Below are 24,901 nucleotides of genomic sequence, written 5' to 3' on the forward strand. Positions count from 1 at the left end.
ATTCCCCAATTCATATCAGATGTGGAAATGAGGAAATCGAACAGGTTATGGAATTCAAATACCTTGGAAGCATAGTGGAGAATACGGGATCAGCATTCAAAGAAATAATCACCAGAATAGGTCAGGGAAACGCCGCCTTTAATAGGCTCATGTGCATATGTAAGTCGAAAAATTACTCAACCCGGCTTAAGTTACGCCTGTTCAACAGCAACGTCATCCTAATCCTTCTTTACACAGCCAAAACCTGGAGTTGAACCAGCAACAGGAAAAGTGAATCCTTGCATTCGAGAATAATTGTCTTCAGAGAATTTTAAATATTCGTTGGTCAGACAGAGTCACGTTTGCTAGTATGCAAACTTGCCAAATAGCCTCTAGTGACAGATATCATTAGGGCTTGTAAGTGGAGATACTTGGATCATGTCCTCCAAATGCAGGACGATCAGATCCAATAAGCCACTTTACGTTGGTACCCAAACAGAAGTCGAAAACGGGAAATCCTTGGAACACTTTTGTGTCAAACATACCAGTCTGATCTGTGCAGAATCCATGCTCCTCTTCAAACCGATTGGGAATACATATACGCAGCTGCCCAATTCAGAGAAGATTGACGAAGTCTCGTGGATGCCCTGGGTCACTTTAAAAAATGTGGCTTCAGGGATGAAATGAATTCAGAGTCGCTGGGGCAAGGATAAAGAATTATGTGAATTGCCCATTGTTTAAATATATAGGTTTAATAGTAAAAAAAGGGGTTATGATGGATTTTGGGCATTTAACTGTCTTGAAACTCACAGAGGTCACACCCTTGGCCAAGTCAAACACACATTTCGTTGGGGTGAGGATGACAATAGAAGGGGCGGAAATAGACAAAAGACATTTTTGTTCCTGATTAGTTTTAAACATAGAGCCACAAGTTCTTGAGACCAGAATAACAAAACAAACAAACGTATTGTGGGTTGGTGGGTGGAGTCACGGGGATCCCAAACGTGCTTAAAAATTATTCCATCCAATACATTCGGAGCTTATTTCTTAAACTCCTTGAACTATTAGGACGCAATTTTAGATGGAGAAAAACAGAACGGAATCTGAAAAAGTAATAACAATTATCTCGTTTCTGAACGACTTAAAACTTTAAACCTTTAAGTTTGAGCTAAGGAGACCATAAGGCACAATGAAAAATTGAATTTTTGTTGGAATATTTATTTAAAAGGATACTAAAGATATAGGTAACCAATTTGCGAGAAGAAAAAAATAAGCCTGAAAATAAGACCCAAGGAAAGGCCAACAAAGTCTACCTCTGAACAGTTTGACATCTGAAACTGCAAGTCCCTCGGTCAAGCATAAGCTAGTACAGATTTTAGCTTGAGATTGTTATGTAAATAAAGAGTAACATGCTCATTACATCTAAAAATGGAAAGTGCTAGTCCTTTTTGTTTTAAGTCAAAGATTATTGGAGATCAAACAGGGGTGACAGGGGTGTACTCTCTGCATATGGAAGGGGGCTCCAGGGGCGCATCTTCTGTGGGGCTATTTTCCGGAGGTATTTTCCATGGGGGGTTAACGCCTAAGACCTTTCGACCCTGTGCATGGAAAGTTTTGCTAATTTCAAATATATAAGACAGGAGAACAAATTGTTAATTTTTAAAAGGAGGCAGGGGGAATAGTTTTGCATTAATGTCTCAAAAGACGAAATAAAAACAGCTAACTAAAAATTAACCAACGAATAAAGACCATTTCATTGGAATCAACTTAAATCACTTCCGACCGAACGGGCTGAAACACATGTACTAATATTAATAAAAAAAAAATCGAAAAAGGAGTTTTTTTTTAAGAAAATTAAAGGCCATATTAAACTTAAAATCAGAAGAAATAGATATCTATAGTAACTCAAACTCAAAACGACCAGAAATTATTATTAAAGAATAAATGAAACTCAAAACGAACAGAAATTAAATAGACAATCAAAACAATAAAACATACAACAGGCACTAATATAAATGAATAAATATTTCTTAGAACGAATAGAGTCTAAATTGAACATGCAAATCAAGCTTAAAACGAACCAAAATATTTTCTTTTGTACCATAAATGGAACTCAAAAGGAACAGAAATTTGATAAACAATCATAGCAAACAAATATACAATAGATACTAATATAAGTAAATAAATATACCTTAAAGCGAGAGAAAATTAAGTTGAAAATGCAAATCCAGCTTAAAACGAACAAAAACCACTATAAACAGGTGTTTGAGTTTTGCCTCTAAAACCTAATCTAAAGTCTAAAACCTACTGTGCCATTGGCGCTTAGTTGAAAATTATATGTGTCTTGAATAGTCTTGGAAAGTACAAATAAAATCAAGCTCAATGTTCGATATAATACAATCAACTGTTGAAATATCATCAGTTCAAGATTTTTTTCACTGTGATTTTATTTTCATTTTCAAGACTGTGATACCTGCAAAAAAAATATTATTAATATAATTCGTTTTCAGTGAAGCATCAATGACAAAGTGGGCCTTAGACTCTTATAGTTAGAGAAGGGGGCTGTATCCAACTCTTGTTTGTAGTGAAGCTAAATTTGTCTGTAGAAAGGCATTGAGCAGGGGAGACCCCGCCAGCCTGTAACTCCTTCCTGAAATTTCTGATTCATGTTATATACTGTAAGGGTAACAAAAAAAAATGTTTGGAAGGGAGATGGTGCCCCTCGAATACTTTTTACTTTAAAAACAGCACTATAACTTTCACTTGCCAGTTGAACCAGTTACCTCCAAATATTCTACCACCAAACTTTCCATATAGAGTGACTGAAAAAAGCGGAAAGCACGTGCTCATCTTCACTCAGGCAGCTCTACTCCGCTGTCTCTGTCAGACAGCATATAGCTCTAGGAAGAGATTTGCAACCACCAGGCGTTATGTCCTCTAAAATTGGGTATCTGAATATTTTTTTTGCTACTGGGCGCCCTTACAGTGTTTAATATTAGAATAGAATTTAACAGAGTCGTTTAGTTTACAATAATTGAAACTTAAAAAATGTGGCTTTGGGGATGAAACGAATTCAGTGTCGCTGGGGCGAGGGCAAAGAGTTATGGGAGTTGCCAATTGTTTATATATATATATATATATATATATATATATATATATATATATATATATATATATATATATATATATATATATATATATATACATATATATATATATATATATATATATATATATATATATATATATATATATATATATATATATATATATATATATATATATATATATATATATATATATATATATATATATATATATATATATAGTATATAGGTTAGAAACCAAGACCAAGCCTTAAAATTCAAATAAATCTTTATAAATCGAATTAAATTCGTAGAACTCAAAATATCTTCGCAGAAATCAAGACCCATCGGTGAAAAGTAGGGCCAGTCTCGAAATATCCAAAGTAATCCGAAGAAACCAAGAGACCAATCTGTAGAAAACAAGACCAAACCGTAAAACTCTAAGAAATTGATGGAAGCCAAAATCAATCTGTAGAAACCAACACCACTCCGCAGAAATCAAGACCATACTGTAAAAATTAAGGAAAATCCGTAGAAATCCAGACCAATCCATAGAAATCAAGACACGCCTTAGAAATCAAGACTAACCTGTAGAATTCAAGACTTATCCTAGAAATCAAGACCAAGCATTAAATTCAATGAAATCCATTGAATTCTAAATCAATCCGTGAAAATCAACACCCCTCCGCAGAAATCAAGACCAATCTGTAAAATTAAAGCCCTAGAAATTCAGACCAATCCTTAGAAATCCTGACGAAATTATAAAAGTTTTTCTTGCATTCTTATAGTTACTGACGGATTGTCCTTTCAAGGATCACGACGGCAAGTTTGCCTGCAATAGGTACTGGGGGTGAAAAATTGCGAGGGGTGCTTAGCTACTTTTGATGATTTTTGCCAGTAGAAGTAGAAATCGCTGTTGAAAGCCGAAGTAACCTTTTTCGCGCTTTAAATGAAGGATGGGTTGCGAAAAAAACCATTGGGTCTAAAGAATGATTTTTATCAAGAGAATGTCTGAAATTTTTTTGAGAATGACGATGTGCGCCGCGGGGTACCATGGACCAGCTATATAATCCCATGGTGGTGTGAATTACCTTTGATTATTACAAATGGATGGCTTGCGAAACAACAATGTGGTAGAGTTTAATAATAACTTCTTACATAAAAAAAATCTGAAAATACCTAGAGAGTAAGTCATTGGCTTGAGAAAACACAAAGCGATAGATTTGAAGCATGATTTGTATCAAGAAAATGTTTGAAAATGCTTCAAGAATTATAATAGGTGCCAAAGTGAACCATGGATCAGTAACAGAGTGCCATAGGCCGGGACAAAAAACAGAAATAAGTCACATGTCTGGTGTCTTTCGAATTTACCTCTAATGCTCCATCCCCCCTCCTCAAGTAATCCACATGTATGGAAAAATACGGTAGGCTTTCAACTTTAAGATTAAGAGATAGTACCCGTCAAGTACGCTCGCATTGCGCAAATGATTTGATTAGCCGGTAAGTTCATACTTATATTAAATTTCTGTCGAAAGCTAGATGTCACTAGATGTCTAGAGAGAAAATAAGAGGGAATTCCGGACCTGTTGCTCAAATAAAATAACTGTCAGGATATTCAAACGTCTGAAAACGCTTAAGTGATGACAACGGGTGCCGTAGGGCGTCACAGGGCACCCACACAGTGCCACGGTGGTATGATTGTCGAATATAAAAGAAAATATGAAAATCAACGCTTTAAACTGCGGTTTTACTCGAAACAAGATGAAAAAAAAAATCAAATACATGCTTCAAAATGAGTTGTGTTTGCTTAAAATATTGATGCGTGTGACATAAAAAGGATCAGACAAATATGTTTGATCGCGAGCTATAAAGGTTCCCTGAATTAAAACAAGACATGTGTAAGTGGTATTGGCAGTTCCTTGAGGAAGCGCAAGCTCTATCAAAATAAGTGCTGTTGACTCGCGAAATTATGTCAGCCTCAATTACATCCTGTGGGTTCTCCACTTGACTAGCGGCCCTGAGGGGAAAACATCTTGAAAAAAACTTAAAAAAACACCCCCTAAAGTATTAAGTAACAACCAGGTGTTCATTATAGATGAATAATCAATAATACCTGCTGGTTACTAGAGTCCGATCGAAATTGGTTGCTGGGGCCCAGCGTCTTGATTAGCGTCCTGAGGGGAAAAGATCTTTAAAAAAAGAAATCACAAAAAACATATCCAACAGTATTATGTAACAGCGAGGTGTACGCAATAGATAAATAATGAGTAACACCTGCTGGTTGACAGGGCCTAACCGGAATTGGTTGCTAGGCCCGGTGGCTGTGGTGCCTATGGGGCAACTAGTAAAGGGGGCAATTTAATATTAAAACATCCAAACTCTCATTGAGCCTTTAGATATATACAGAATTAGTTCTAAGGGAGAGACGAGGGGAGGGTGGAGATAGAAACCATAGTAATCCCCTGGGCCGTATCCAGGACTTTCTTTTTGGGGGAGGTATTTTTTTTTAGCGTTGAGGGGGTACAAAAAACTTTAAAAATGTATAAAAATTTCAAACTGATATTTAATCCCTTTTGATTTCTAGAAACATGTCTGGTCTACGCTGTTATTATGAAAGTAAAGAGTAATACCGTACTCCAAAATGAGAAAAGTTTATTCCGTACAGGGGGGGTGACTGCCCCCTCCTCTTACTCACCTCCGTCTCATTGTCAGAGAAACTTCGGGGGATGCTCATTCGATCGGAAGTTGAGAGTTCCAGTCCTTTCCCTATAAGTCGAAAGTGATTGGAGCGCAAACAGCTGTGGGGGATATTTCCCAGGAAAGGGGTATTTTTCAAGAAGGGTTTTCTGGGGCAATTTTACGGAGGGTATATTCTGTGGTTTTCTGGGAGTATTTTCCGCGCTAGTATTGTCCGTGGGGGGTTTTCCGGGTGGTAAACCCTTAGAACTTGTAACAATATGTTTTAATGCAAATTTGGTACTTGTTTTTAGGTTCAGATAAGACAGTTAAATGAAAAAAGCTTTATCGAAGGATACATTTAAAGTACTGAAGAAAAGTAGCTCAGCAATTTATTGTTTTTTTTTTTATAGCTTAGGCTACTAGGTCCCAATTTTCACTTACGATATACTTTATGACTTTCCTTACAATTGGACTTATTTTTACTTTTGCAACTTGGTGCTACTAAAACCAAAATGAGGTAACTATGTTTTACCTTTGAAGCTACTAAAAATATAAAAATGTAGGATAGAATTGCCTGAGCTTCAGTTTTTTCGTTTAGTGCGAAACATTAGCAGATTTTTGCCAAATTTCTAATATAAATACTTTCCAGCGTTTGGATTTAAGTCATCACCTCCGTATCTTCATTCAGATTTCCGAAATAAAATTGGAATTGGAATAAAATAATACTGAATATAATATGATGTTAATGAATAATTCCAAATCGTGCTATCTAACATGTCTGTTTTGGCAAAAAATGTAAAAAAACAACTTTTCAACTCTTTTCCATATGTTTTCTGTCTCTTTGTTTTTTTCTGCTCAACATGAAGGGGAATGCCGGTTCACCATGCACTTTTTTCTTTAGTCAAAACAACTAGTTTGGTCCATGCTGAAGGCAAAAAAGGTTGAAGTCACTGTGCTACTTGTCCATTTGTTAATGTCTAAATGAACCTTCTGTTTCATTTTTTAACCTTCTGTTACCTTCTGTAACATTCTGTTACTTTGTATGATAGAGATTATTGTCCAGGTTAGCCTATAATCGATAGACTTCGGGTTCTTTTCCAATTAAACAATCGAATATTGCAATCAGCCCACCGCTGTTTGTAAAGAAAGGTAACTTTGAGATTTGTGTGGTTCTAAGTTTCTTTTTTTGAGACTTTCAAAAAATCGGAGAAAAAGTCAAATTATACAAAAAACAGTAAGTTTTGAAGGCTAAATTTTACGATCCTGATAATTTTTCAATTGATCTATTTCTTTAGTCTTTGAATAACAGCTTGAAAATTCAGAAAGTGACCGTACCACAGTTATATTTAACTTCACCGAGAGGGTTTCGTCAAATTGTCAGCAGTATCAAGATTATTAACTTTAAAATCTTCGCAAGAAAAATACCTTTGGAAATAAATTTAGACTTATGACTCTTTATTTACTACTATTTTCTCGAAAAATAAAGCAAACAAAAAAAAGAAAGTAGAGTTGAAATAACTCTATGAAATAGGAATAGAATGGGCTTTTGCTGAAGGAATAGAAATTGTTATTTGGGGGTAATATTTAATAATATGTTTTGTAATTTAATAAACGAAATCAAAAAACACCTTGATCCATTGTAGCTTGATAAAAAAAAACAAAAAACATTTCTAGTATACATTTTATACTCCTGAAACGCTATTAGTCGAAAAACCACAGTGCATTCAAATATGAACTTTTCTTGTGCGAAAATAGAAAATTGTTTTAAATGTTGATTATCTATTTCAGTATTTACAACGATCAATTGATGGATGCTTTTGAGACTATGGATATAATGAGAAGAGAAGAAAATTCAAAATTTAAATCTTTGAAAGGTAAGGTTCACTGTGTCGAATACCTAATAGCATCCCATAGGATAGAGCTGCCCTCGGTGACAAGCGGGTCTCAGGTTGAATTTTGCATGCTGTAAGGAATTTGTATACATGAAGGTCATTATATTTGGTAGAAATATTTTTAGCCTATGGTGGCTTAGTAGATGGATCTCATCTTTGCAATACAGGGTTATCATTTGATCCTAACCGCCGCAAGCCGAAAAGCATGACCTATTTCTGCCCCACTTTGTAAATTGGATAGTTATGAAATTTTAAGAGGGTTCTTTTTACTGAAAATTTAAAATTCTAGTGCCCGTTTCAAGCAAAGGTCATTTAATTGATTGAAAAAAAAATTTGCCAACTTTTAACAGTCACTGAGGTCTTAGTATAAACGTTCCAAATCATAATACGGATCCAAGTTGAAGTTGCAGAACTTATGGAATGTAGTGAAAAAACTAACTAAGTCTTGAGACACTAACAAATAAAACAAAGCCCTGACCTAATGTAGCAACGATATGTCCAGGATGCAGACTAATTCCGAGTCAAAGCAAGTCAAGTCCTGACTGGTTGCAAGAATGAGCTTATTATAATATGCAAGCTTACTCAATGCAGAAATGAGCTAAATTTTGACGTCATAAGAAAACAGGCTAAAGCCGCAAACTTAATCGATGCAAAAAAGCTTTGTCATGGCTTGGAACGAAATTAACCTAAATTCCGATTTGTTGTAAAATGTGCTAAGGACTTACTCTGTTTGAAAATTAAAGTCTAAGCAGCAGATGTCTGATAACGAAATGTGAACACGAGTTCACATGAACCCCCGTGCAAGTGGAAAAATGAGCTAAATTCCATCTTTCGACTGACCCAGTTCCAAAACTTGGCTTGTTTTTATAACTGCAAAAAGAAACCATATCCTGACTAGGTGTCGAAATAAATGTAATGCTAGATAAGCGAAGTTATAACTATGTGTAAAACAATGTCCTGACTTAGTAGAAAAAAAATAGGTAAGGCCTGAACTCCATGGAAAATTAGGTAAGCCTTGTCTTAGTTCAAATATGAGGTAATTCCATGCTGTGAAATATTATGGTGAAAAACAAACCCGCTCCTGAATCGGTGAGAAAATAAGTGAAATTCTTGTTCAGTGCAAAATGGAGCTTAGGTCCTGACTCGGTACAAACTTTAGGTTAGACCTGACTTGCTGGAAAAAAAAAACAGGTTACGAAGTCCTGCCCAGGGAAAAATAAAGTTTTCCTTATTTATTGTAAAAATAATTTACTTCTTTAGTGGGTATAAGAAAGAGCTAAGCCATGACTGGTATTAAAAGAGGCTAAGTCAAAGACGCAGATTTTCGGGGACTTGGTCAAAATGAGCTAAGTTTTGACAAAATTTGATGTTTAAAATATGTCCAAATATTGAACTCAGCATTTGGTACAAACAGGGTTCTGGCTGTAAGAAACATCTTTGAATGAACAAAAAATAAAATATACATTCAGGCTAAATTTATAACTAGCAAAAATTACCATGCATTAATAAACAAACCCAAGGTAACAGATAGAAAAATGAATGTTAAGGTCAAATTTAATGTAAACCCCAGAAACAAGAGTAAGCATTAAGTACCCACAAGTCTCTTCAGTCTTTTGGGAGCTTGAGAGGGCGGTAGCCTCATTCATGGAGCTTTCAAACGAAAGGTTTAACATCAGGATTATAAATACAAAAAACACAAATTGAGAATCATTTTAAGGTCCGAGGGTTGAAGGTAACGAGTAAAATAGGGCGTTTTCATGCAAATTTTTGGCGTTATTATTGTTGACAAAAGACTAAGATAGAGACCACGACCTCTTAAGCCCTTTAGCATTAATTCTACACATTTAAAAAGGCCGACGATCATTATAGAAGTTCAATTAAAAGACTTGCATAGATCTCTGTAAAATAAACCCACAGCCTTTCACTCGGTCTTCACTTGGACGGTAATTTAAGCATGATTCTAAGAAATTTGGATTTTTTGTCCTACAGAAAATTTTAACATCTTAAATTACCCTCTCAGTTATTGACTAATGCCCTCTCAGTTGCAATTTCAATTTTAGTCAAAAATAAATTTGAAATTTGACAAGCCTTTTTATCGATATTTTATCGCTATTGGCGATATTTATATAATGTCACAATTGTGAAAGTGAAACAAACCCAATAATAAGCTGTTCTGGGAACCTAAACTGTCTTTCATTGCCATCTATTATAAAATATTTAGTACAATTTTCAGAGGACACTTAAAATTTAATTGACACTTATCACAATATATTCATGGGTTAACGGATACCATAATAAAGTGTGCAAAAGAGGCAAGCGTAATATGACTTAAACAAATGATCCCTAATTCCCTTAGATTGTAGCAATAATCCCAATCAATCTTCCTCTTTTTTTCTCATAAATATCTGAAATGTTTCATCAAGAAAGAAATATTTCAGAAAAATGTTCAATCATACAAAATTACTCTCTACCTAAAAAAAAGTCAGCATTAATGCTTTTTTTCAAATGAACATACCGTTTTTATAGGCTGTTAAACCGTTTTCCTAGTGCCTCTGAATATACCCGCGATGCGTTGATAGATACCAAGATCTTCTTTTGCCTATTTAAACTACTAAAGAGTCAATAGCATTTCTTGACTATTTTTTTTTACTTGGAAGATAATTCTTTTTTTCAAAATGTTTCTATCTTTGATGATCTTTTAGACAAAAAAAGAAAATTCTCATTCCAAGCTCTGTTTCATCTTCAAAAAACACAAGAATTTTTTGTGATCATTGCCCTACGTCATTCTTGGGGTTTCCCATTTTCCGCAAAGACATCAGGGTGTCACCTAAAAATAACTGCAATCTCTAGTAATTCTAGAAAATCAATTGCGCTCGTGAAAAATTGATATGGATATAATTTTTCTTAAAGTTTAAGTTTTCTTTTCCTAAATGACCTTCAAAAATTGGCCTGGAGGTGTGGGTTGTCTGATACCCCTGATTTCAGATGTTTAGTTTGCTATGAGCTAGGTATTTTAGCCTTTCGTAGGTGTGTGTTGTCTGAAACTTATGAGTTGGGATGTTTAGTTATCTATTTTGAGGCTTTCTGTGCTAGCTTTATTTGCCTTTTGTAGGTGTGTGTTGTCTGACACTTGTTATGTGGGCTGTTTAATTTGATTTTCACGGCTTTTCCCAGCTAGATTTCCTAGCCTTTCGTAGGTGTTCACTGTATGAAACTTATGATTTCAGATGGTTTTTTTTTGTGATTTGACTTTTGTGAAACTTATGATTCGGGATCTTTAGCTTGTAAATTTGGACTATTCTGAGCTAAGCTCCCTTGGCTATTGTATGTGCGTTGTCTGAATATGGTATGTTTAGTTTCCTAATTCTTGTAATGAATTGTCTTAAATTCGTAATTTGGGATCTTTAGTTTGTTATTTCATGCCTTTCTAAGCTAGGTTTCTTAGTCTTTTGTATGTGTGATTGTCGGGGTTACTTGAGCTAGATGTCTTAGGCTTTTACTGGAGGTCGATATCTGTAACGTATCATATGTGGTGATGAATCTCGTATTTCATGTTTCGGCATGTCTGAAGTTCATGATTTGGAATATTTAGTTATGCAATCTCAGGACTTTCCGAGTCAGATTTCTTAGCCTTTTGTTGGTGTGAGTTTATGCTTCAAAAATTCTTAAGTTAAAAAACTAAGTCCTGAAAAAAAGTCACTACAAAGTTGTTTTTCTTAAGACAAACGCAACTAACCTTACCGGGTATCAGTACAACAGATCAAAATAAATCAGTTCAACACATAGTCTATGTGATATTTTGGTCAATGACCTTTGCTCAAGATGAAAGAAATCCGTTTTTTAACTAGTATACGAGCCAAGTAAGAGTTCATTGCCTCTCAGTGGCCTTGGAGTGGTGCCAAGGTACCAGGAACAACATTACCCATGCGACATTTCAAAATAAACCAGTTAAACCCATTGTTTGAGATACTCATCAATGACCTCCGCTCAAGGTCAAGGAAATAGGTTACCTAGTATACGAGCCGAATAAGAAATCATTGCTCCCCAGAGTGACATTAGAAAGTTTCCAGGGGACTTCCTCCTCTAAACAACAATCCAAAATATACTAGTCAAATACGGGGTGATGACCTTCACCCACTTAGCTCAAGACAAGGGCGAATATATGAATCATGTAAGAGTGTGGTGCTCCCGAAAAAACTACTTAGATGTCTGCAAGAAATCCGGCTAAGATTCAACTATTAAAACGTGCGTACTAATACGATTGACCCAGGAAAAAATAAAATAAAATAACAAATAAACCCATATCAATGATCTTTCTTCTGTCAAAAAATTTAAAATTCCGCCTTTTTGTAGATAGAAGCTTTCAAGCTTCTATCAACAAAAAGGTGGAATTACATTACATTAACAAAGGGTTTTTATATGCTGAATCTGATCGTGTAATTTTGCTTAAAATAGCTTGGATGTCTTGGTCTTTGTCTTTTTTTCAAATTCAGGCAAATTTTCTCGGCCTCATAGCTTTTCATGGCCAACAGTAAACTTTATGAATTATATACATCGTTAGAATGAGTGAGTCACTCCTTACTTACAGCTCGTTATGACGAACCGTTTGATACTGAATAGAACATAATACCCAAAATTCAGAAAGTATTGTGCATAAGATATCTTGCTCTCGTAGAAAATTCTATGTTGGAAGTGCACAGCAAAGCTTAGAAATTAGGTTCCAACAACAGAAAACAGTAAAAATCAAAGTGTAGAAATAACCAGAAACTGTTGATTCAGCATTTTTTTACCTTCATTTACCATCATATAAGCCTTGATCAAACAAAATAATTAGTAAATATTAGCAACTACTTTTAGTCTTGCTGATTGAAAATATTCTATTTTAGCCTAGTCTAATTAAATATTTCCCTTTCTTTCTTGGCTGATAGAAAATATCCAACTCCGTTAAGTTCATTTGGTCTTGGATGTTTTCTATAGGTTTTTCAACTATTTCTTAGCAAAATGTGGATCTAAAAAACTTTGATCTGCTGCCATCGAGGGCACACGGGGGCTAGAAGCTTAGGCATCACTGGCTCAACTTTTTCTTCCTATAATACATAATTAAATTCTTTGCAGCTCCTACTTTAAGAAAATGCAACACTTTTACCTTGCCAGTAACAATGCATCTGTCGAAGACGGACGAATTTCATAATTTGGGAGCATTATTCTTCCATTTGTGTAGGTTATAGGTATCTTGAATTTTAACCAACACCCCAAGGGTTTCCGGAAAGCGTCTGGGTGAAATAGGCACATGGGAAAGAGATGGAACATTTTAATTTATTTTTTTTATTAATTGAACACTTATCATTCACACAAAATGATAAGACGAAGTAGAGGAATAAAAAACATAAAAAAAGAAAAGGCAAGAGAAAGAAGACACCGATTACTGCACTAGCCCTTGTCATAGCAACGACATTGACGGATAAAAATAAACAATGAATTAGTAACAAATTTAAAAATTTAAAAAGCTAAGTTTTGAACAAGACGGAGCAAAAAAAAGAGAGAAAAAAGAAAAACAAAAAGAAACAACAACATAAGTAAAAATATTACAAAATACGAAATAAGCAATAAAAAAGAAAAAGAAAAAAAGGCACGAACTACTGAAATAATACAGAATACTACTCCTGGGCAGTCATATTCACTTTTTTCATTGTGTTTAGCTATTACTCTAGCTACTGTAATATTCCGGTCAGCAACTTTAAACTGACTTTAAACTGTTTGTTTGCCAGGGTGGAAGGTGGAGTAAATATTTTGAAAAATGGAAGAAAAGTGAACGTATTTTAGTTCGGTCACTATTAGTTAACAGTTTCCAAAAGAGTGATATATACAGAATGTGAGGGAGATTTATTGCATTGAAAAGGCTAACTGGCAAACGCCGGTTGAATCTGAAATTGCAGTAAATTATTGACACATAAGAGGCGGAAATGTGGCGGGATAGATCTTCAATAAGGAGTTACCGGGTTTGGCATACATATGAACCTATAGGGAGACCAAGACACACGATGAGATCAACAGGTTGAGCCGAAGATTTCCCAATTTGACCGATTTTAGTAGATCACTCTTCCACTTAAAAAGGACTATTTCCGATTTCGTATAATTGAAATGTAGACCAAGCTTAAGGTGTTCTACTTGGACGATAGAAAAAAACATCACTTATTCGTTGAAGGGTGCGACTAAGATTCAGAACATCGTCAACATAACACATTAGTGACAGATTTCTTGACGATAAAATTAATGAGGAGGGACATAGATCCTGAGCGTCAAGGACGTAATTATTAGATAGACCAGGTGAAGAAACTGCTCCTTGGCGTGCACCTTTCAAATCCGGAATCAGCTTTGTTTGAGCAACTGGAGGCATATTCTTATCGGGCGGTTATTTTAGTCGAATACGCAGAAAAGAATATATATCCCAAAGTGTGAGAATAACTGTAGGGCTTTGCCCTCGCTTGGCAGCTTTCAGAAGCATTGCAGGGTTTATTAACGAGTCAAAGGCACGTTTGGCGTCATGACTAGCAAGAGCAAGCCATTTTCCCGCAGATTTTGCATCAATTAGAGTCGTTTGCCAAGACTGTAAGTGCATCTGCACATCCTGTTCCTTGTTTGAACCCGAACTGATGTGGTGGAGTGTAACATGTCTTTTAAAGATCGTCTCTGAAGAGAAGTTCAAAAAGTCAACAGGGAGATTTCGCAACAATAATTGGTCAAAAAGAGGAACTTTGAGGGTCTGCCCTCCCTTTTTAGCAATGGTTGTAAGATCACCAATACAAAATGCAGTTGGAACCTTGCACTGAGTGAAAAATCATTTGCATTAAAAGTGTGATATGCTGGACATGAAGAGTGCCACCAGGCTTTAGATGCACAGCACTAACATGATCAATACCACTAGATGATTTCTGCTTTTGTTGATATATAGCTTTTTCAACGGACTCAGTAGTAACGACAAAAAGGGTATGCTCAGAAGCAGCTAACATTTCTTCGAGTTTCGCTTCGTAATTACTTTCGGCCTGAAAATGCTGAGAGTTTTAAAAACTCTCAAGTTTTTAAGACCTTTTTTTTGTATAGGAAGTATATAAAGCGCCTTCTCGGTCGGTCGGAATGTTTTTCCCGGATCCGCTACCTCAGCAGCATCAACTTTTCTACCCCCCACAAAAGATAACGTCCCCGAGCCCCCCGACAGTGTTTCAAATCCCCGTACCTCCCCCCTCCTGTCCACCCTCACAGCCCCCAATGGCGAGGACACAATTTCTTTCGTTTCAGCCGAAATTCCAGTACTGAATAAATTTGAGCCCCTGGTTGGTATGGGTAATCCTGATGACAGCCTCACCCACCAGGGAAATAACATATTCTTACAAAGACCTACAACAAGAACATCAAACACCAGTAAGATAAAGTATTATAATTCTGAAGTTTTTCCTTCCCTTACGCAAATGCTGAAAGTTTAAGTTTTGATAAAGTGGCTGAGTTAAGAAGTCTAGCGCAGGCAACAAAGGCATCTGTCCTAATGGTTTCTGAAGCCCATCAACAAAGCCCAGAACTCCTGAAAATAGGCAATTTTGATGAATTTATATAAATGCGACCTGATGACCATCCACTGGGGAAAAAAGGTGGCGGAGTTCTTATTTATGCCCATGAAATTTTAAAAGCAGCTAGACTTGATGTCCCTTTTTTAACTGAGTACGACGAAATAATGTGGGTCATTCTAAAACCACAACGTCTCCCCCGGAAATTCACTGGTATTGCTCTCTGCGTGCATTATTACTCACCGGGTCAGACGAGTGAATACCGCCAAGCATTCGTAGAAAAGCTACAGCTCAGTTCGGATTTTGTTTTGGGCAAATACCCATCATGCAGAATTTTCATGATGGGCAATGCCAATGAATTAAAGCTCCATCACCTAGACGCCGGAATCGGCCTGAAGCAGCTCGTCAATTTTCCCACAACCAAAGGTGGCACCTCCCTTGACCGAATTTCCACAAATATGCACGAATTTTACAACATACCTACGACCGGGGCTCCAATTGGAGGAAGTTACCACTTTTCTCTTGAACTTAACCCCACCTGTTCCATTAAAATCGATTACACTACAACTGTAACTATCAGTCGACCAATCACAAGTGAGGGACTTCTGACTTTTGGCCAATGGTTAAGCTGCGAGAAATGGGAAAAATTCCAAGATGCTAAAAGTAGCAACGAAATAGCTACTATTTTCCAAGAAGCTTTGCTTCATAATTACAAGGCCTGTTTTCCTGAGAAGTCAACAAAACGTTTCTCGTCAGATCGACCATATATTACACAAGAAGTTAAGAAAATGGTAATGGAAAAGAGATGGCTTTTCCGTCAAGGTAATACCCAACAAGCCAACAGGTTGAAAAACAAACTAAGAAAAGTCACTCGAAAACACGCGAACAAATATGTAGAACGTAAAGTTAATCATCTGTTCGAGTCCAAACCAAGCCAGTGGTACAACCGAATCAAAAGGATGACGGGCAAGGTGGAAAAAGGAGTCGATTTTGGCATTGATGAAGATGACGTCGTAACAGCCAACTCCCTTAATAAACATCTGGGTAACATTGTGCAATCCCTCCCGCCTTTGCTGAGCGTGGGAATACCCACCCCTCCTCCTGAGTCTTTTGATTTCCCTTTGATATCAGAGTCCCAGGTGTTTTTCAAATTAAAAAGGCTTAAAAGAACAAGCATTACCCCTGTAGATATTCCCATTGATCTCATCAAGGCATTTCCAGATTATCTTAGTGGCCCCCTAACACTCCTTTTTAATCAGGTGACAAAAACAGGTGAGTATCCATCAATTTGGAAAAATGGGTTCATTACACCAATACCAAAAAAAGATGCGCCCAATGATTTTTCGGGTGTCCGACCGATCACTAAGACACCCATTTTTAGCAAAGTGTATGAAAGTTTTGTTGCAGCATGGCTGAAAGACCGTATTCTGGACAAAATTGATCCAAGGCAGTTTGGAAATATGCCAAACACATCTACATCTCATTACTTAGTAAGTATAATTGACAGTATTTTGCAAAAACTCGATGAACCAGATTCTTGGATTAATCTTATTGCAATAGATCTAAGAAAAGCTTTTGATTTAATTTGCCACAAAATTCTTGTAAAAAAACTTCTTGGACTAGGTGTAGATTCATTCCTTGTACGTTTAATTGCTAGTTTTCTTTCTGGTAGATGTCAACGGACAAAATATAAGTCCACCTACTCCGACCCACTGCCCATTTTTTGTGGAGTTCCCCAAGGTACCCTCTTGGGACCACTTTTGTTTCTTGTCATAATAAATGATTTGGCAGCAACACTGGACGATCGCTGGAAGTATGTCGACGATATGTCGCTCATTGAATGTTTTCGGAAAAACCTACCAAGCAGAGCAGGTTCATTAATGAAAGATATATGTCAAGAGGCAAAGGTGGACAAAATGACTGTCAACTTTGATAAATCTGTAATTTTAACATTTTCTTTTTTAAAATCTGCGCCAGTTTTTAATCCACCTATTCCCAGCGCCAGTCACGTGACCGAAATTAAACTGCTCGGCGTTCATATCACTTCAGATCTGAAGTGGAATAAACATGTTGATGGCATGTTAAAAAAAGCTAATTTGGCCATCAGGTCTCTAAAGTTGTTGGCTCGCCATGGAATCCCTGCACCACACCTCCTACGCATCTATTTCTCTTTTATACGTTCCACACTTGAATACTGTTGCCCTGTATGGCATTTCGGGCTGACTAGGGAACAGTCGGACCGGGTTGAGAGGGTGCAATACCGTGCCCTCCTAGTAATCTCAAAAGCCCCAAAAATACCGTACATATCCCTCCTTAATCAGTTTCAACTTCAAACCCTTCAATCTCGTCGTTTAAAACTAGCCCTATCCTTTGGTAATAAAATTTTGTCCAGCCCTATACACCGAAATATCCTTCCTCCCCAACATCAACCGGCACGGGTAAGGCCACTCAGGGCCGTTGCAGAGCCTGTACCAAAACTTCATCCTGTGACTGTGTCACATGCTCGTTATGAGCTTAGTTTTGTGCCCTCGTTTGTTAAGTTGTTTAATGCTGGATCGACTTTTTAATCCGGATTATTGTTGTTAATTGTATTATTATAATTTTGTGTATATTTGTTGACTTATTTTCGTGTGTATGTGACAATTATTATTGTTAATTGTATATATTATTAATTTTGTGAATGTTAATTTTGACTTGTCGACGAATTTTTGTGTGTGTATGACAATAAAAACTAATAATCGGCTCTGTCCGTCGAATGTTTTTTAAATAAAATGAATTTGAATTTGAATTTGAATTTGAATTCAGGGAAAAAATATGTAGAAGATGTACATCTCCTTACTTAGTTAACGCAAGTGTGTTAACTCTGATAAGGGTACTTAAGCCTAAAATAATGGATAACCTTAGCAAAAAACGTAAGCACCTTTGAAATGGTCTAATAAAAAATGTAAAAGAAATTTTTCCTTTAAAAACACATAAAAGAGAGATAAAACTCAATAAAAAAAAAATCATCAAACGAGACTGCGGCCAGTAGAAAGAAAAGAGATGAAAGACTAAAACTTTTAGTCTTTCATCCCTTTTCTCTCTACTGGCCGCAGTCTCATTTGATGTTTTTTTTTTCATTGAGTTTTATCTCTCTTTGTTGTTGGTTGTCATGGCTGGCTAGTTCGGCTTAAGAACTTTCATTTAAAAACACATACACAAATAAAACAAGCTATAGCAAAAAGTTTTCTTTCCTATATTTGCTTTTTGTAAGTTTTGCATGGTTTTCATTTTTTTTAGATACGAGGCGGCCAAGTTTGGAAAGGCAACCAAAGCTCCTTGAAGAAGATTATTATGAAGGAATGGATTATGCTGATCAACAAGGGTACGTTTTGACAACTCAACTCACGTCTACTAGAAATAAAAGCTGCTGAGCCGCATGAACAATTAGGCCTCTGTTAATATGAATAATGATTCGAATATTTTTACCGGAATTATGATTCATCAATCATGAATAATAGTTCAAATCTCTCATCCTGAAATTTCAACATACATAAATAATTTAAATTATAGCAGTTAAATAATTTGTTTAAATGTAATAATCCTCAATGTTTCGTGTTAGGCCTGATCTTATTACTCATTTCTATAAATTAATGGTTCCTATAATCGACGGGGCTTCAGCCCATCTAATAAAAGTTTCTAATTTTAGGGCCCATCTTTATGCTGCCTTGGAGAAAAAAGGGTATTAATATTGGTAATGCTCAGATTTCGTTGTGGCAAGTAGTGGAATTTATTTGTTCTATTTGACAAGAAAAACAAATTACAAGTATTACCAATATGAATAAAAGACTGTTAAAATAAGAAAAATGCCTTAAATATTTTTTTATTACTTAAATAATTAGACCTGGAAGTTTGTTTGTTTGTTTTTTTCTAAGTTATTTCAATGGGAACGATGTATATGTTTCCGATTTTTTCTTCATTATAGCTTTAGCATCGGCTTCAGCTTTCGTTTTAGTCGAAATTAGTTCTGATATGTCCAATTTATTTCTGTATTTAGTTTTAATGTAAACCATAGCCCAAAATTCGGCCGCTGATGGATGTGCGCTAGTAAGGAGGAGGAGGACTGTCATAGTTTTATAACACAGACAAGGATAGTTATAACCAACTGAGAACCAGAAAACCTGAACTCTTTACGATTACAACTGTTGTTTAGTGACGTATCTTCTGATAAATCAATGCGTTCATCACTTGTTTTTATTGACAAACTAGTTGGTAAGTCGTCTTGTCAAAGGTTGCAAATACAACTAAAAAAATCAATCTTTTTCACCTCTTCCTTAAAATGGTCGTCAAAATTATTTTTAACGGTAACAAATGATTGGAAATTTCAGACAGTACGTTCATATTAGGCTGCACATTGACTTACTTGACTTAGAGCTCTTGCTGTTGGTTCAATGTAGATAGAGATGTAACTTTTTGCCTCCATTCCGAACAGTCTCGTGCAAGCGTGACTACTTCTTGGAGATCAGTACTGATGACGGAGAAGTACTGTTTGAGAGGTGACTACTAGGTAAGGCTGTCGCCCCATCTGAGCAAGGGTCTTCCATGGGGGTGCATCCATCCATGTTTAGGGGGATCAAAATTGAAAAGTGTGCTGGCAGGTGCTTCTGACGGCACACGAATTAAGTGGCAAAACCACCGTATGGCTCTAACGGTGAGATGAACGGGAGCTGTTGATCTAATCCGTTATTATCAGCCTTGGGAATTTTGAGATGAAGTCGTATCACTTGATCCCTTGGATTGGTCTTAAGAAGTTTGTTTGGGCCACATAAATGACATTGCGAAGATAATCAGCAGCCAGCCAAGTTTCATCATCGCAGAGAAGGACATACTTAGCGGTTGTGTTATAGATCAATATTTTTGTTTTGGCTAATGTCGGGCTTTGACCAATTCGGAACGGTATAATGGAGCCATAATAGACGCAGACTTAACAATGTGCAACTGGACATCCATTTCAATTCAGCCTGTACCCGAGACGGCAGATCCAAGATAAGTAAAAGACATGGCAACTTCAACAGTGTGGCCTAATACGTTGAAAGCTGGTGAGTGCGGAGTTACCTGCTGGGTCCATGACTATTATTTTGGTGCCGATTCAATATTTGTCAGGGAGACCTTTTCGTTGCGGTACCAGCCAAAGAGACACACGGTCGACCGAGCCTAAAGCTTCTTTAAAGTCAATAAAGGCAACATAAGGTGTACACTGGAGCTCACGGGCTTTCTCTACGACCAGGTGAATAGTGTATATCTGTTTGGTCATGGATCTAATGGGCATGAAATCTGTTTACTGAATCCGACTCAGTTAAATGATGAATCAAGCAACGTCATGGCGAATAGTTTGCCACGATCTGATAGGAAGGTGATTCTTGTGTAGTTTGAGCAATTGCTTCGGTTAGCTTTGCACTTCCATACAGGAATATTATCCCTTCCTTTCATTCTTTATGTATCGATTCGGTTTACCAGACGAGGGAAAAGAACGTGTACAGTCAAAGTAGCATTGCTGATCCTTTGAACTTAAGTAGCTCAATGGTGATCCCGCGGGATCCCGGTGCCTTGCTGGTCTTCATTCTTTGCAGGGCCATTTATATCTCTTTTACCAAAGGAGAATTAGGCTACAGCAGTTTTCACATATTGTTTGCTGAGCGGACGCAGTTAGATTAGGATCAAACTCGATTCTATCGGCGTTTCGTAGCTTTAGTGAAGTGTTCATTCCATTGATCAAGTTGCACGTTTTCATCTTCTAGCATTTCGTCAGAGACAGATTTAACTGCGCCTATCTTTGGTGGTTTCCCATCGCTAAGGTCTCTGACATGCTTGAAAAGCGACATGAGGTCACTTTTTTTTGCTGCATCCCCTAGCTCTCAACCCACATCCCCAAGTAGTTGTTTATCACGGCGAATAACATTGTTTCTGATCCTGTTTAGCCGTCTGTAAGAGGTCATATCTCTGGCCAGCTGCACTTTCCGACACCGTTTAATGATTTGCATTGCTTCTTGTGATAGTCAGAGCTTCTTTGAATACATTTTGCGACCAACGGTATAAGTGACAACCTCTAGTACACCGTTTTTATATGTGTGCCAGAATATGTCCGGGTCAACAAGGGTATTCAGGAGCTCTAATCTATTAATAATAATTTATTTATCACCCATACGATACATAAGCTAAATATGGTGGAGGAAGGATACATATAAAAACACAAAGAGAAAAAAAATATGCACAAAAATCAACGAAAGAAACGGATAAGACGGGGGTGATGGTGGCGGAGATGGTGGCGCGAATAAGCTGTACTGGAGAGTTTTTTGTGTTGAATCTCGGCCTCTAAGTTATATGAGGAACTGAAACTCTGCTAACAAGAATCCGGTTCTTTGTCCAAGGTGGAAGATACAGAAGAAATTTGCGAAATTAAAAAAAAAATTCCGGATTTTGTTTAAATTACCTTTCTTAAGAAGGGGAAGAGACCTGAAGCATAAAGAACAGAATTATCATAAAAAGTAGAATAAATTTTGGCCAGCGCATGTCTATTATACTTCCCTCTGTTTGCCATAATCATTGCATAGCCAATCTAGATCTTTTTATTTATATCACAAGCAGTATGCTGACGCTAGCTCGAAAGGTTGTTAGTAATAGAGATACCAAGCCAACGGATACAATCAACAAGAGGGATAGTGAAGTTATCACAGTGAAGGGAAGTAGCAGTAGTACCGTGAAAAGGAAGAAACTCACATTTGTTTATATCAATTGAATGGCCAATATCAAAAAAAGTATCAGAAACTGTAGAGATCATTTGAGAGAGACCCCTTTTGTATCGGCTAATCAAAAGCGAGTCGTCAGCATACGCAAGATAAGAAATATCCCCAAGAGCAGAAGGGTATGTACCTGAAATCGTAGCCAGCACACCAGAAATACAAACCTTAACAATACTAGGGGAATGAACAACACCCTGCCTAAACACCACCCTGCCTATTCTGAATTTCAACTGTGAAATTTTGGTAGAATGCCTCTATTTGCAGTTTCTCGGTGTCCAACTTTTGGCTGGGGTCGGTCTGACGGTTGGGCTTTAAGAAGCAGGCAGAAAATGGTACTAAATAGTATATGGCCACTATTCCCTATCTCAGCGCAGCGATACGTTCTACAATTCGTTACTGATGAATTCTATCTTTGCATTCATCAGTTCCAGTATCTTTCGCGTTCACCCTTTATTGCTATATCATGCTGGCTTATAGATATCTTTTCTGAGGAAAATGAAGTTAGCAATGACTAGTTCCTGCATAGCAGACAGCTGGAGTGATTAGGTCCCATTTTGTTTAAAGAGCCTGGGGTAATTTGTCCGATTATAGGTTTAAAAACTCCGCTGGGGTTAGATACAGTTGCATTGAAATCGCCCACCACGGCCAATACGTCGTGAGGGAAAATCTGAGATAGAGCAGATGTCAGATCTGAGTAGAACTTGTTTTTTTTTTGTTCACAGAAGAAACATTCGTTGGTTCGTAGCACACAATAATCAAAGTCTTCGCAAGATTGTGGTTGAAGCGGGCAGTAAGTAGTGTATCCGATATTGGGTTGTGGGATATGAGGCATTTCTTCACCTTTTTGCTTTGGAGCAGGCCTACACTGTTGCTTCTACTGGAGGTTTGACCAGGGCAAAATCATTCTGTGACTTGTACTGGCAATTTCTTCATTGCCTTACAGGTCTGTTTCTGTCATTCACAATAGGCTGCACATTGTTTTCAATTATAAAAAATTCTAGTGTTTCAAAACAGTCATAGTTGCCATTATCAAAACAACTTTTTTATAACACAAATATTATCATAGACTACAAAAATGTCTGATCAGTTTGAACTTTTATGTACAAATTGAGTTGTTTAATTCGAAAAAAAAACTTTTCCAAATAATTGAGCTTGAGAATGAATTCATCGCCCATTAGATGTTAACTATAATTAGTTTTTTTCTTCCACGGAAATTGCAACTTCATTACATATTATATTAATCGTGTTCCTACTTTTCCCCTGGATAGCCAGTGAATTTCTGTATGCAAAAAAAGACATGTATTGTAGCTATTCACTTCTTCATACAGTTTTTGAAAAGGCGGGCTTGTAAGGATTTTATTTAAATATAATTTACAATTTTCACAGCTGTATCAAGTACTGTTTGGAAATCATCGGACAATGCTTTGGAAACCAATGCTTCTCTATGAAGGCTACAGTGGGTCGACAAAACACACGGAATTTCTTCAAGAACTTTTGTAACAACACTGCTATTTTTCTCGCACTTAGCCCGCGCACTATGCTGCCAATTAGTTCAGTACACATACCGACACAGCTCTGCCGATTTAAAGCTTTTTCTTTTATAAGGGAATCGACTTTATTGAAAAGGATCAAAGCAATTCTACGTTTTTTCGGCTTGCAGCACGAGATATCTTCATCTACGTCTTTCTGCTATATATAACGTACAATAACAAGCAATTGAGATAGGAGCAATAGTAGACTCATCAAGCTGTAGACTATAATATTTATTACCAACTATTCTCCAGATTAATTCATCTTTCACCCGTTGAACCATTTCGTCAGTTCGTCACGTAACAGTGTTATTGGATAGTGGTATGCGCATGATTTTCTTAGCTTCTTCCTCTTGAGAAATTGTTCCAACAGCATCTTTAATCGATGGTATTACTAAATCTAAGCCAATAGTGTAACACTTCCCTGATCTGGTGATCCTTAAGTTAAGGAGAAACGAGGCATATTACAGCTTTTTCATTGATATCAACGAAATGGAAACCAATACTTTCTGAAGATGTCATTTCAACTGTTTACGTTAGAAAAAGTAAACTGACTTGCTTTTACAGTTTGAATGCTTTGTTTATATATGACACGTTAGCTTACTAGAGCACATACTTTCGCTCGTTAATATTTCGTAGAAACTCACGCATTGAGGAAGTGGATCTAGTGTATCATGATTCCAAGTGAATTCTAGTTTTAGATATTCAGAGTCATATTTCTCACAATTTTCCGTCGTTTGGTTCAAACGAAATTGTTGAGGGAGTTTAGAATTCAGACGTTCTTGACATCAACTTTCAGAAATATTTTGAGGGTAGTTAAGTAAATCTTAACTACCCTCAAAATATTTATATTTAGTATTTCCAAACAAGGCCATCGAAAAAGATAGTTCGAGCTGTGTTATTACTATTTTGAACTTTTCTCTATAACCGTTAGAGATAAATGTTTTAAGGACTAAAAATATGCAGTTTTTGTGTTCTTTATATTTTGATAAACTAGGTCGTTTTTTTTATTGCAAAACCTGATTTAGAACCGAAGCAATCGCCGGAGACATGAAACTGCAATGAAGAAATATCGAAAACAAATAGAACCTTCCATTGAAATAACTCTTTAAAAAAAACTTACAAATGCAGTTATGTAAGTAATAAAAAATTGTTTAAGTCGTGTTGTCTTTTTGAATCGCCTTTCGTTCATATTGGTAACAATTGTAAAAAAAAAAAATAATTTTTACAAATAAGTTCGACTACTCGCCACTACAAAATCTCAGCGTTACTAATGTTAATGCTCTTGATCGCCACCCGCTCAGTATTCACTCACGACCCCCTGGTGGGTCGCGACCCATAGTTCGGGAGCTATTGCTATAAATGTTTCACTTAGTACTCCTTACATTTTAACAAAAT

General features: G+C 36.5%; 1 protein-coding gene across 1 annotated transcript in view; it reads left to right on the plus strand.

Annotated features, from left to right (window-relative positions):
* The window catches only part of LOC136031216 (protein unc-13 homolog B-like), a 467,059-nt gene that overhangs the window by 61,127 nt on the left and 381,031 nt on the right, over positions 1 to 24,901 (plus strand). Inside the window, exons 8-9 of the mRNA XM_065710597.1 lie at positions 7,533 to 7,618; positions 18,475 to 18,559. Of these exons, the coding sequence (XP_065566669.1) occupies positions 7,533 to 7,618; positions 18,475 to 18,559 (171 nt within the window). The remainder of the gene's footprint in view (positions 1 to 7,532; positions 7,619 to 18,474; positions 18,560 to 24,901) is intronic.

This window comes from Artemia franciscana, chromosome 9, assembly GCF_032884065.1.
Source record: "Artemia franciscana chromosome 9, ASM3288406v1, whole genome shotgun sequence".
Taxonomy (NCBI): domain Eukaryota; kingdom Metazoa; phylum Arthropoda; class Branchiopoda; order Anostraca; family Artemiidae; genus Artemia; species Artemia franciscana.